General features: G+C 46.5%; 2 protein-coding genes across 2 annotated transcripts in view; one reads left to right on the forward strand and one right to left on the reverse strand.

The window, feature by feature from the left end:
- The window catches only part of Cfap57 (cilia and flagella associated protein 57), a 66,462-nt gene extending 60,307 nt beyond the window's left edge, over positions 1 to 6,155 (reverse strand). The window contains exons 1-2 of the mRNA XM_026777512.1: positions 6,094 to 6,155; positions 5,669 to 5,843 (exon numbers count right to left, since the gene is read on the reverse strand). Of these exons, the coding sequence (XP_026633313.1) occupies positions 5,669 to 5,825 (157 nt within the window). The 5' untranslated portion in view covers positions 5,826 to 5,843; positions 6,094 to 6,155. The remainder of the gene's footprint in view (positions 1 to 5,668; positions 5,844 to 6,093) is intronic.
- A 13-nt stretch (positions 6,156 to 6,168) lies between these two features.
- Ebna1bp2 (EBNA1 binding protein 2) lies at positions 6,169 to 11,159 on the forward strand. Its single transcript, XM_005370071.2, has 9 exons — positions 6,169 to 6,409; positions 6,490 to 6,573; positions 6,774 to 6,946; positions 7,472 to 7,595; positions 8,542 to 8,631; positions 8,902 to 8,977; positions 9,187 to 9,280; positions 10,628 to 10,790; positions 10,926 to 11,159. The coding sequence occupies exons 1-9, from the start codon at positions 6,350 to 6,352 to the stop codon at positions 10,974 to 10,976; spliced, it is 915 nt and encodes a 304-aa protein (XP_005370128.1). The 5' UTR covers positions 6,169 to 6,349; the 3' UTR covers positions 10,977 to 11,159.
- The last annotated feature ends 2,265 nt before the right edge of the window (positions 11,160 to 13,424 follow it).

The following is a 13,424-nucleotide window of genomic DNA, read 5'->3' on the forward strand; positions in this document are numbered from 1 at the left end:
CTAGTCTCTGCTACAGCACAGGGCTTGTGGAGGGGCCATGGTTCCATTCATTTGTTCACTTCCCAGAGACTTAATACTAGCAGGTGCTTGGTGTAGCCATGTCTTGTGCAAGAACAAGCACGCTGAGACCTGTGTCCTTACGTGAGTTTTGTGAAGACTGTGGTGTGCACTAAAGCAAGATGTCTACAGCATCACTAGGCAACACAATGCTCTGGGACCACTGCAAACACAGTCACTGATGGCAATACTTCCATGTGGCCCAGGACCAGACTTCTTGACTGGTTTAGGTGTGTCAGACACTTTCACAATGCTCTCAGTCCAGTTAATTCACTTATCCTTGAAATAGCTCCATCTCTCCCACAGGAACACACCTCCCATCTTCTTGGTCCCTCTTCTGCTAGTTCTTCATCAGCTCCTCATCCCTAAATGGAGGTGGGTCCCAGAGCTAATGGAAGCCTGGGAGTCTGAACTGCCCCTTTCCATTCCATTTAGTTGCTTCTATGTGTCTCAAGTAGATGTGTCTCCTCACTCAGCCCTTCCTACCTCTGTGCTTCCATGTCTGTTTGGGAGGAAACCAGTCATGCCTACTCCAAAACAGACCCTGGACTGGCCTCACCATCCACAAGGACTGTCCTCAACCTGTCTTAAGCACCTCATCCCCTTCCCTGATGCAGCGCCCTCTCGACAGGGCTCCTTGCTACCTTGCTCTTCCTTAAGTGTCCCCTCTTCCCCCGTAGAGTATCTAGAATGAACTTGTGGGAAGGTCAGCTGCACTGTGCTACTCTGCCCCAGGCTTCTCATCACATGCCTGGGTAGCGCTGCCCCCGCCCCTGTTGCCTTGCCTCTTGCTCCCTACTTCCCCATTCCCTGCACCCCAGCTTCACTGGCCTCTTTGAGATTCCTCTAACACACTCATCACCCTTCTAGGGTACCATCCTTTTTACCCTCTCCTTCCTACGTTAGCATGGCCAGCTCCTTGACGACCATCACTCATCACCAACGGTCATTTACTCAGTAAACCATTTCCTGCCCACCATTTGACATTTCACATTCCCTTGAAGTTCTTCACTTTCTAGGCCCCTTTCCTTCTCATTAACATCCTTGTTATTGCTTGTTGTTGCTCCTCCTGTGTGTAATAAAGGCTCTATGAAGATAGATGTGTGTGTGTGTGTGTGAGAGAGAGAAAGAGAGGAAGTGTCTAGTGAATTTTTGTTGAATGAACAAATGATTATGTCTGAGCCTCATTATTACTTGGTGAGCACAGCAGCTGGACATCAGCTCGATTTCACAGATGAGGACACTGAGCTTATAAAATGGAAAGCTAGATAAACCTCTTATCTTCAAATTCATGACCCTTTTCACTTCATGCATAATGATTTAAGATCTGGACACTATGGAACCTGCTCTGGTCTGTCTATTTTATACTGCTCCTCCCCTGGCTATAGTCCTGACTGGGAGGTGAAATTCAGGACACCTGAAACTCTGAACTGCCTTTTCCAGATCATGTCCCAGATGCCCGGGACTGTGGGATGCCATGCCTGACTGGTTTTGAGCTTACTGGCAGCATCATCGCCAGTCTTGTCCTCTTCTTCTTTCTCTGCCCTTTGCCTGGGCTTGAAGGATGCTTACAGGGCAGCCACTTACAGGATGCGTGGGAAGACCTTGAACCTTGTGGCTGGGAGGATTCTCACATGTGGAGGTGAGGTTCTTGGTAACACAAGATGAAGCTCTAAGAAGCAAAACGGTCAGGGCAGGATGTATGAACATTAACAGAATAACTGAAATTTAAATCTCTGGATACAGAGTGGAAGATGGTTCAGTGGTTAAGAGCACTTGCTGCTCTTCAGGGGACCTGGATTTGATTCCCAGCACCCACATGGCAGCTCGCAACCGTCTATAACTCCAGGTCCACAGGACTGACACTCTCTACTGACTTCCACAGGCATGGCACACATGTAGTACACAGACACAAATGGAGGTAAAACACCCATATACATGAAAATATCAATCAATCAATCAATCAATCAATCAATCAATCAATCAATCAATCTCTGGACACACTAAGAAGTGGGTTGGATACAGCTGAAAACAAAACAGTGAAGAAAATGCTCAGGAAGCTCGTAGGCGACAGAGCGAGACCAGGAAATGGGAAATCCAGGGAAGAGTATAAAAAACATGAGGACTCAGTTGAAATGGTCGAAAGTTCCCAAAGGAACTGAAAGCATGGAAGAGACAGGACGTCTGGAGAGGCAATTGTTAAAGTTCTCTGGAATCACTGCAGGATGCGTGAGATCCCAGAGGACCCTTATGTGAATAAGAAATGAGAACACAACACAGGAAGTTGGGCACACACGCACATGTGTGCACTCACACACAGACAAAGACATTACGAACATCCAGGGGAAAGACTGCATCCACAGAAACAGAGCCCAGTTGCTAATTCCTTAACTACTATAATAAAGCAGAAGCTAAAAGAATACGGAATAAAGCCTGTACCCCCAAATTCTATACCCACTCAAACTATCTTCTTAAATAAAGATGAAATAAAACATTCTCAAAGAAACCAAAACTTGGGAGAATTGAGCACATTCTACATTTATCACCACTAAATATAGATGGAGAAAGATCCTGACTGGACTACATGAATTATAACAAGCAAGAGCCAGATTCTGGTAAACTTGAAAATATACACAGATGTTGTCTGTATAAAATGATGGTTGGTTTAATGTTAGTAAGTCATATACAAAGATCTATATTAAATACAGAAAATACATGCTAGGAAATCCACTATCTGTTCATTGAGAGCAAGAACACAGGAAACTGAGGGAAAAAAGAATTCATTTAACTCGATATAGGACAGTGACATTTGCTCATAGCAAATATCCTTTATAAGGAAATATTAATTGGCTTTCTCTCTTATGGCCAGAAACATGATGACTATGAACATTTTCATTGCTTCTACTCAACTCTCTTTGGAGCCGCTTCCCAGCAGAGTGACACAAGATAAAGGAACCATTATTATTGTGATGTGATTGTCTATGCAGTACCCACAGAATCTGCAGAGAAGTTACTAGAATTAGTGATAGCCTGGCAAACATACTGGAATAAAAGATAATAAAGTCAACTGCATCTCCTTCCTTCCCTCCCTCCCTCCCTTCTTCCCTCCCTCCCTCTGTGTGTGTGTGTGTGTGTGTGTGTGTGTGTGTGTGTGTGCTTGCCATGCACACTTGTGGAGGTCAGAGGACCCTGGGGTATGAGGCAGGGCCTCTTTGCTGTTCACTGCTGTGCATGTCAGGCGAGCTGGCCCACAGGCTTCTGTGCCATCTTCTGTGTCTATCTCCCCCTTTCCACAGAAGCAATGGGATTACAGATGTGTGCTATCACTCCTGGCTTTATGTGGGTTCAAATTTAGGTTCCCACACATGGCTGGCAAGTACTTTACCACTTAGCTATGTCCTCAGCCCCTCAACTATATTTAATAGTTTATTCTTATATAATGTTTACATGGTGTTTGATAATTTATTTTTTGGGGGGAAGGAGTTGAAACAGTTTCTTTGTGTAACAGCTCTGGATGTCCTGAAACTCACTCTGTAGTTTGGCCTCAAACTCAGAGATTCTTCTGCTTCTGCCTCCTGAGTGCTGGGATTAAAGGTGTGGACCACTCTTATCTCATTGAAACTAAGAATTACTGCCCGGCAATGGTGGCGCATGCCTTTAATCCCAGCCTTGGGAGGCAGAGACAGGTAGATCTCTGTGAGTTTGAGATCTCCTAGTTTACAAAGTGAGTTCCAGCATAGCTAGGGCTGTTACACAGAGAAACATTGTCTTGAAAAAACCAAATCAAACCAGTCAACCAAACAAACAAAAACTAAGAATTATTCTTCATCCCAAGATACCACAGGAGAAAAAAAAGCACAGGCTGCAGAAAAGAATTATTTCTAACACATGTATCTGAAAAATGATTAGCATACAAAATATATAAAGAATATATGAAGAGAGCTACCCCCAAACAAAACTGACAAAAACAATAGAAAAATTATAAAAAATTATTTAAAAGTTAAAAATAGATAAAAGCCATTTAACATAAATTGAATAGTCCATAAACATGTGTAAAGATACCCATCTTAATTAGCAATACAGACATGAAAGCTAAAACAAGATCCCTTTTTTGATCATTAGGATCTCTCTCACACACACACATAAATTAGTAAGTTGAACAATAGCAAGAGTTGGTGAGGCTGAGGTAATAGGGACCTTTATGCATTGCTAGTAGGAATATAAACCAATATGATCACATTTCTCAGCAATGTTAGTTCTGGCCGTGTGTCCTGAAAAATCTTTGCAGATATGTGTGAATGCAAGAATGGTTAATGGTGGTGTGTTTCTAATAGCAAATAACTCTTGTTTACCACAGGCCCCTCAAATCTAGACGGCCATATAAGCGTGTGTGTGTGTGTGTGTGTGTGTGTGTGTGTGTCTGTAATCCCCACTGGAAGACTATACCACAACAAAATGGCTCAGTTCTATGTGTCAAGATGCATGACTCACAGAAGCATGAAGCTGAACAAGAAATGCTAGCAACAGAACACACAGACAGATTATAATTCCATTTGTCTAAAATGGGAAAACCGTGAAAACAAAAGCATAGCTTGTATAAGGTTACATAGATATGTGGTAAATGCAAGACCCAGTGTGGCATATGCATGACCTGAGATGGGCTGGCTAGTAGGGAGGGGTGGGTTGAGAGAAAAGCAATGGAGAAACCCTGGAACTGGCTAATCCCGGGTGCCTGGGTGCGCAGGTCTTAGTGGAATAGCAATTCATTAACGATTGTGGTGTTTATATTTGCACATGAAGAAATAAAAATGGTCAATGCAAAAAAAGTAGGGGAACTGTCATGAATATGATTGATTGGACCAACGTAAACAAAAACAGGAGTCGGGTTCTAAGGAAGATTATTTGTTCCTTAGAACAAAAGAACAAGGCCGGGCGGTGGTGGCGCACGCCTTTAATCCCAGCACTCGGGAGGCAGAGGCAGGCGGATCTCTGTGAGTTAGAGACCAGTCTGGGCTACAAGAGCTAGTTTCAGGACAGGCTCCAAAGCTACAGAGAAACCCTGCCTTGGGAAAAAAAAAAGAACAAAAGAACAAAGGACTTAGGATAAAATCTCCAGTGTCACCATCATACAAGGGTTCAATGAAGATGGTGCACTCTTGGACTGTTAGACCCAACAAGGGGTTCTGGTGAAGACAAGCCCAAAACTTCAGAGAGCACAAGAAAAACACTGTTTAAAGTAACTCTTCTATCAAGCCACAGCGAAAAAATGCTTTTAAAATTAGCGTTATTTTGCATGTCATGTTGACTACATGTGTCAGGTTAATCTATATTCAAACAGTGCAAATTGACATTTATTTTGTCCACATTTATAAAACTACATGCACATCCTAGTTGTCAAAAAGAAGACCTTTTTTTTTTTTCCGTGTAGCCCAAACTGGCCTCGAACTCGTGATCCTCCAGCCTCTGCCTCCTTCAGCAAATCCTACCGGCGTGCGCCACCACAGCCGGCAAAAAGACCTTCTTAATCGTTGAGTTTGTACGGTTCTGTGTAGCACATGCCTTTCATATATGTGGCAGGGTGGGGAGGTTTTTTTTTTTTTTTTTTTTTTACCTGGAATGAATTTTTGCCATTTCTGATCCAGATTGTACTTCACACAGTGATTTCCTGAAGGAAATATAATGATCTGTTCATCGAAGAAGAAGATATTGTTGGCCACGTGAGACCGAAGACCAAAAACATGCAGCGCCTGAGCTACCACGGTGGACATGGTACCTGTCAAAGATTACTGCTGAAGAAGAAGCAGCAAGTCGGTGAGCGTGGAGAAGCACGTGACATGTCCCGCCCCGCCCACGGCCCCGCCCCAGTGGACTCGGCCTTGGGCCCGCCCCTTCTGACCCCACCTCACCCCTCCATGCTCCGCCCCCAGGCCCCTCTCCTTGTCGCCCTACCCCCGCGGCTCCTCCCGCGCTTTGCCTTTCTCTCTTGCGCTCTCAGCGACCCCAGGATCTTCGGAGGACCCCAGAGAAACGCCTCACCTCTCTTCACGACTCTGGGTTACCAGACCACGCAGAGATCTACAGGTACTCCTACTAAAGTTCCGGCGCAACCCGGGCACGCCCAAACGCCGGAGCAGTTCCTATAGCAACGAGAAACCGGAACGGGGCTCTGCACCCGGAAGCGGAAGTCCGGGTCGAAAAGCCAGAGGCTAGTGGAGAAGTTGCTGGCTCTGGTACTTGCTTCTTCAGGGCACGTGGAGCGGCGGGCGCACCCCGTGGGGCGGGAGGTCGCGAGATGGACACCCCTCCGCTCTCGGACTCGGAGTCGGAGGAGTCCCTGGTCTCAGACCAGGAGGTAGGCGGCAGCGGGGCTCGCGGGGCGGGACGTGGAACGGGAACCCGAGCTCTTTGGTACTGACGCGCTCGGGTCTGTAGTTGCAGGATGCGTTTTCCCGCGGACTCCTGAAGCCAGGCCTCAATGTTGTGCTCGAGAAGCCGAAGAAAGCGGTGAATGATGTGGTGAGCTCGCTAGCGGGTCGGGGTCCTTGATGTGCACAGGCGCCGTACTCCGTGGGAAACGGGTTCTTGTGAGAAAGATGCACTCTGCCTGCGCCTTGAACAGGCGGTGCGGCTTCCTGTGCTGGTATTTGAGCTTAGCACTTTGGGCTCGAGAGAGACAAACTCTGGGTTCTCATGGGCACTGTATCTGACTTACCTAGAATGGTCTGAAACAGTGTTTGGCCGAATTCAAACGGGATCTGGAGTGGGTTGAAAGGCTCGACGTGACCCTGGGTCCAGTGCCGGAAGTCAATGAAACTCAGCCAACACCCGAGAACAAGGACCAGAAGAAAGATGTTAACCCAGAAGACGACTTCAAGAGGGAGATGAGTTTGTACGTCTTGTTCTGGGTCCTTTGAGATTAGAGAATCACGGGAAGGGGAACATTACGGTATGGCTGCACCCTCAGAGGCACCGAGGAGTTAGCACGAACCTGAGGGTGGAGCTAGGGTTCCTCCTGCTTGAGTGACCACTCCCTCGTCTTCATTGAACCAGCACCCTGCTTGAGGGATATTTCAAAATAATTCATTTCAAGTTAGTGTGGGTGCATCCAGTCATTAGAACAGACTGCCTAGGGGAGGTTGCGAGTGGACTTTCAGTACAGGTTGGGAAAGAGTTCGGTTTGTGTGCTAATGTACCTTTAATAAGATCATCGTTTTAAACAACTGATTTACTTTTAGAAGCATTTCCCCTTAAAAGCCAGTGAAAAGTGAGATGTCTCTTATATATGGAATTGGGAATTAGTGGAGTTTTATTGCAGTTTTTGTTTTGTCTTGCTAGTGCCGGTGGGATGTTGATAGTCTGGTCAACTCCTGCGAGGCAGTAAGACCCTTTATTTCACACCTTTCTGCAATCTCAGCTACCGCCAGGCCCAGGCTGCAGTGCTCGCAGTATTACCCCGGCTCCATCAGCTCCAAGTCCCCACCAAGCGGCCCACCGATTATTTTGCAGAAATGGCCAAGTCAGATCAGCAGATGCAAAAGGTAAGAGAGACAGGCAACTTTTCCTTCTGAAAAGCCAAGGCTTCACCGTGAAGTATGTCTGTTCAGCTGGCTCATTTGCTGTCGTCTTTAAAGAGGATTTGTGCTGGCTGTTTTCAGTATTTCTGTGTGAGTCCCTGCCTCAGAGGCATGCCAGTCCGTCCCTTAGATACAGTAGGGAGAGAAGAGCTGGAAGAAGCGTGGTCCCTGTAGTAAAGAAGACTTGCGTATTTTCTCCCTGGCAGGCTTGGTGGCATGGTGTATAGATACAGCAGTCTTGTAGTTCTGGGCCCACTTTGCCAAAGAAAACACTACAGCTTGTAGACAGGTTTTTCTTCTCTGGGTCTCCGTTTTCTAGAAAGTGAGGGGTAGATATATGACTCAGATATAGTGTCGTTTCGAGTTGGGGGACTTGATCTTCACTTAACTTTGGGAGGAAAAAACTTCCTGATGTCGCATCTAGGATGTATTTAGATTGTTCCCTTGGCCTCAGTCTTCATCTCAGAGAATTCTAGGTGGTACCCCCAGAAGCTAACCCCGAGACAAGCCCAGCTACACCTGATAGCCACTCCGATGACTTAAGCTTTCAGTAAAATATATGTGTTTGATGGGGGAGGCACGGGTCAGTGTGCAGGAGTTTGTTATATACCTGGCCTGTTAGAAGAGGGCATTTAGGTTTAGCCTTAATCTGTAAACAGGGCTGGGAGAGACAGGTCTCGTGTGACAAGCAGGTGGCTTTGTGTAATAGAACAAGCATGCTGAGGCAGGGCTGCTTTTAAGCTCTGGCTGTGCCCTGACACTTTTGGTGCCTTGATAAAGATTCAGCTTTGGGGCAATATTGTCTGTATGTGGGAAACTAGGGAAGTTCCACAGCTTTCAGAGTTAATGGAACCCCGGAGTCTTGGTCCAGTGTGCTCCGTATAGTGCCTGACAGCATCCTGTGTTTTAGATTCGACAGAAGCTGCAGACTAAGCAGGCTGCCATGGAGAAATCTGAAAAGGCCAAGCAACTTCGAGCGCTTAGGAAATACGGAAAGAAGGTAAGAAAGAACACCTGCACAGATAGGACAAGGCCAGGAATGCTAGGGCAGGTTGCTGTGGTCCGATTTGGTTCCGGCCCTGTGTGTGTTTGGTCCTGTGGGCCTTACTGGCGAAGTGTTTCTGCTGGTATCCCTGAGTGCAGGTTCACTGGCACCATGGGACACTATGGTGCACCCAACACAGTATAGTAGCAGCAGATGAGCTGATGGATAGATAACCTTTGGGGTTGTGGTTTGGGATGCATGACTGACTTTGTGTCTATCTTACAGGTACAGACTGAGGTCCTGCAGAAGAGACAGCAGGAGAAAAAACACATGATGAATGCTATCAAGAAATACCAGAAAGGTCAGTGTGTCTGCTGTGGGTATAGGGCAGCCTGGGTATTGGGTACCTTAGAACTAAGGGAGTATAGTGTAATTTAGTGCTCTGTAGTCATCTTGCTTTCGATCTACGGGGCTTAGGCTTGGGAAATGGTGTGGGGACTGAGGTGTGCTCTTTAAGACATATTTCCTAGAAATACAGTGGTGCTGATGGAAATGCTTCTTCCTTCCCAGGCTTCTCTGATAAGCTGGATTTCCTTGAGGGGGATCAGAAGCCTGCTGAACGCAGTACAAAGGCCAGAGCCAAGAGCCAGCAGATGAGTAAAGGGTAAGGGCTTTCAGTTTGGTTTGTCTTGTGATGGCTAACAGTCAGTCCAGTGATGGAGCTCCCCAGGGACGGCCTCCAGTGTAGCGTGCCAATGCTCAAGGCACAGTGAGTTTGATCCCATGGGACGGGCCTGTGGCTACTACAGTAGTGTTTGAAGGGGGGTTGGTATCTGGATCATTTGAAATGAGCATCAAATGGCTGTTTTACTACAAGACCCTCAGTGATGGTGGGGAGTTCAGCCATTTTTTAGGAGGGAGGCTTCCAGCCTTGTAGTTGCTTTGTTTACTGAGGCCATGGTTTGTGCCCCAGGGCTATGAAGACCTAAAGGGGCAGGGTTCACTGTTCCTCTTGTCAATCTCACTTTCTGCCCTGGTGGGCGCAGGCCCCGGGGTGATGATTTCCATATATGTCAGGGGATTAATGTGGAAGCACATTTTAACGTCCTGGCACAGTCTGGGGATGGCTTCCTAACGGGGACTGCCCCACCTGAGCCTAGTGTGAAGGACACGAATGTCTGAACAGGAAAGTGGGAGAGAAGTGTTTCAGGAGGAAAGAACCAGCATGAGCAGAGGCACAGGGATGAGAGCCAGTGGGTTGCATGTGAGGAGTAGCCTGTGTTGCCCTCACTAGAAAACACTGTGAGGCCAGGAGCCAGGGAGCCTTCGTCCTGTTGGCATTAGGGGGCAGATACTGGTTTGACTCACTCATGAGCAGATCACACTCCCATTTTGAGAAGGGAACAGGTTGTGTGTGTGTGTGTGTGTGTGTAAATAAACGGCAGTCAGGGAAGTGGAAACATAAGTGATAGTGCAGAAGCCTCAGTGAGTAGTGGCAGTCCCTCGAAAGTGCTATGTGCAAGGAAGAAAAGTGGGGTGAGGGCTGGTTAAGATGTCAGAAGAGCAGGGTGCTGGGCAGATAGTAGGAGACACCAGTCCCAACTTGGCATCTCTAGAGCAGCTGGAATAAGCCCAGGAGGGGAGGTATGGTGCTTGGCTAAGCTGAATTTGACAGGTTTTCAAGTTTGTTACATTTGAATGCTCACTGATTTTGCCCTCCAGAGAAATAGAGACAACTGAGGCTGAGTGAGCTAGCAGGATTGAGTTAGATAGGATGCCAGTGGAAACTGGAAGCTGAGTGGTGTTTTTAGATCCCTTTCTGGATTTTCTCTGTTAGTTTTCCTTCTCTGGAGTTACTTCATTATCAGATGAGTTTGCCTGGGTGGTTTGTAGAGTGAATGTAAGGCTGAGAAGAGACCTGCAACAGTGGTGCCTAAGATCTACGCAGAAAGGCCATAAGGCTTATCAGTCAGGGTTATAGTGCAGTAATCTGTGGGGCCCCCTTTTCCAGGCCCAGTGCCAAACGACGGTACAAAAACCAGAAGTTTGGTTTTGGTGGAAAGAAGAAAGGCTCCAAATGGAACACTCGTGAAAGCTACGACGATGTCTCCAGCTTCCGAGCCAAGGTGGCTCATGGCAAGGGCCCCAGGAAGCCTGGGAAAAAGGGGGCAAATGTAAGTGAGGGGTTCAGGCGGGGGCCTAGTCAGTGTTTTCACCCCCAAATCTACGCCTCTTGGTTCCTTCTCACGCTGGCACAGAAGGCCAAGAAGTATGTGACTACCTTTGAATTTTTTGTTTTGTCTGTGCAGAAGCGCCCAGGAAAACGAACAAGACAGAAAATGAAGAGCAAAGCCCGCTGAGCAGAATCGTTCTAAAGAACCAAGGAAAAGGGCGAATGTACAGACTGCAAAACACTCAGAGCTTTTGTCTTTCTTTTTGTAGAATTTTTTAAAATAAATTAAACTTATAAAAGATATTCTTGGGTCAAAAACAGAGACTAAAAGATTGAGAAGTTTGCATATTAAATAATATTGCTGACTATTAGTCCTGCCTTTCTTTGGTAGCTGCATGCTGAGCCTATACCTCACTTTTTCCTTGCCCTTCCAGCTGGTCCTGTCAACAGCCAGTCCCCTGAGAGGAAGTATAGTGCAATTAGACAGCCAGTGGCATAGCTGCTGGGTCTTCCTCAGTTCATTCAGCTTGCATTTCTCCACTTGTCTAATTTTCCTTCTTTTGTCCTTAGTTTTCCTCGGTGCTCTGCCATGTTATTCACCTTAGTTTTTCTGTGACAGCCCAGATCTGCCATATGCAGCGCACAGTGCCTGTCTGCGCTCTATGCGCTACCATACAGTTCTCGAGCTTTGGGCAAGGGACTGGAGATTGAAACACACAAAGACAGAGAGACGTGGACCTCTAGTCCCTGGTAAGAAGCCCTTTCTTCAGTAGCACCATGGAGGCTTATATACCCAACAGTCAGGTGGGCCAACAGCTGAAAACCTTATCCTCTGATCCTCAAGGCCAAGGCAACTCGTGCTCGTGAAGCAGAGCTGGTAAACAACTTTGACACAGCTTTCAGTAGCTCAAATCAGAAGAAAAGTAAAGATCTCTAGCAGGGAAGAACAGCTGGAGGCCAGGACTCCAAATGGTCCCAAGAGCTATAAACCATCACTTGGTCTCTGTTTTAGCACATCTAGGCTGGTCACATTATTTCCTGGACCTGCTGTTCCCTGTCTTTGTGCCTTTTGTTGAGTTCTATTTTTTCAGTATCTTTTAAAGAAAAACAGCTAAACCGTACGCCTCCCATTTCTGAAACTGCCTTTAGTTTGACGAGCGTGCATAGTTTGACAGACGTGAATTGCTGCTTAAGATAGTGAGGGCCCTACCCCTTTGTCCTGCAGCCGCCTGTGAGGAATGAGGGGCTTTTTCCATCCTTCCCTCCCAAAGCTCCTCTGAGATGGGAAGCCCGTGTTTAGTCTTTGATTAGGCTTCTTGGAAAGATTGGGCTTTTATTTATTTTACTTGTTTTTTAGTTTGTTTGTTTGTTTTTGAGAAAGGGCCTTTCTTTTGCCCTGGCTATCCTGGAACTAGCTCTTCTAGACCAGGCTGTCCTCAAACTCACAGAGATCCGCCTGCCTCTGCCTCCCTATGCTGGGATTAAAGGCGTGCGCCACCACACTTGGCAGGTTCAGATTTTTCCATTTTAGAGTTCTGCGTGGTGATCTCTTGCCATTTCATCAGCCCTGGAACTTTCCACAGTTGCAGTGTCCGAGTGCTCCTGGGATGGGAATGGTAAGTTTTGTGAATATTTTCTACTATCTTCTTCATCTGGCCTCCAACTGATCCTTCTTACCTTTACTTCCCAAGTGCTGGGATCACAGGCTTGCACTATTCATTAATTCCCCTCTCAAATCTGTTACTTCATGTGTGTACAGTGTGTTGATGAAGTCAAGGAAATTAATCTTTTTTTTTCCCTTTTTTTTTTTTGAAATTAATGTTTCTATCTCATTCTCAGTGCATTGTGTCCAGAGCGTCCTACTAGCTCCTAAAATAACAGGACTGGATTAGTCCGCCCCACTGTGCTGTATATACACTTGCATTTACTGTTTTGGTTGTTGGTTTTTCTTTTTTTTTTTGTTTTTTGTTTTTTGAGACAGGGTTTCTCTGTAGCTTTGGAGCCTGTCCTAATACTAGCCCTTGTAGACCAGGCTGGCCTTGAGCTCTCAGAGATCCACCTGCCTCTGCCTCCCATTATTTGTTGAAGCCTGCTCGTTCATTCCCAGCCACTTAGGCCCGAAATAACCACTCAGAAACTATTATTTGCAATACTGTTCAGCCAATAGCTTAAGCGTATTTTTAGCTAGCCCTTATATCCTAAACTAACCCATCTCCATTAATCTGTGCATCACTATGAGGTCATAGCCTACCGGTTCTGCAAGCTCTTAACAGAGGCCTCCATCTCCTGTGATGCTTACTCCCCAACTCTGCCCACTCTCTATATATCTCTTTAAGTGCTGGGATCAAAGGCGCCACCGTCGTCCGCATCCCCGGCACCTGTGTCCCTGCCCAGTGCATTTACTGTTTTTGTAGCCCTTTCCACCGTCTCCCTTTCACATGCAAACCATTGCCTACCTCATAATTAAGTTAGACTCCTAATACAGGCCATTTTATATCCAGTAGTCGCTGGGGTTGTGTAGAAATCTACCTTGTAGAGTTTATTTAGCTCAGCTTTGGAGGCTGTAAGTTCAAGATGGTACAGCAGTTCCATCCACTCAAACTGAAAAAGACTTGCCACTGCGCCATTCCACCCC

The sequence above is a fragment of the Microtus ochrogaster genome, unplaced genomic scaffold (assembly GCF_000317375.1).
Source record: "Microtus ochrogaster isolate Prairie Vole_2 unplaced genomic scaffold, MicOch1.0 UNK69, whole genome shotgun sequence".
NCBI classification, from domain to species: Eukaryota; Metazoa; Chordata; class Mammalia; order Rodentia; family Cricetidae; genus Microtus; species Microtus ochrogaster.

What these genes read in the sequence shown, in the direction of transcription:
- Ebna1bp2 (XM_005370071.2), top strand. Translation starts at nt 6,350, where the DNA reads ATGGACACCCCTCCGCTCTCGGACTCGGAGTCGGAGGAGTCCCTGGTC. An exon ending in CCCTGGTCTCAGACCAGGAG is followed by an intron (nt 6,410 to 6,489) that starts GTAGGCGGCAGC and finishes TCGGGTCTGTAG; the next exon opens with TTGCAGGATGCGTTTTCCCG. An exon ending in CAGATCAGCAGATGCAAAAG is followed by an intron (nt 7,596 to 8,541) that starts GTAAGAGAGACA and finishes CCTGTGTTTTAG; the next exon opens with ATTCGACAGAAGCTGCAGAC.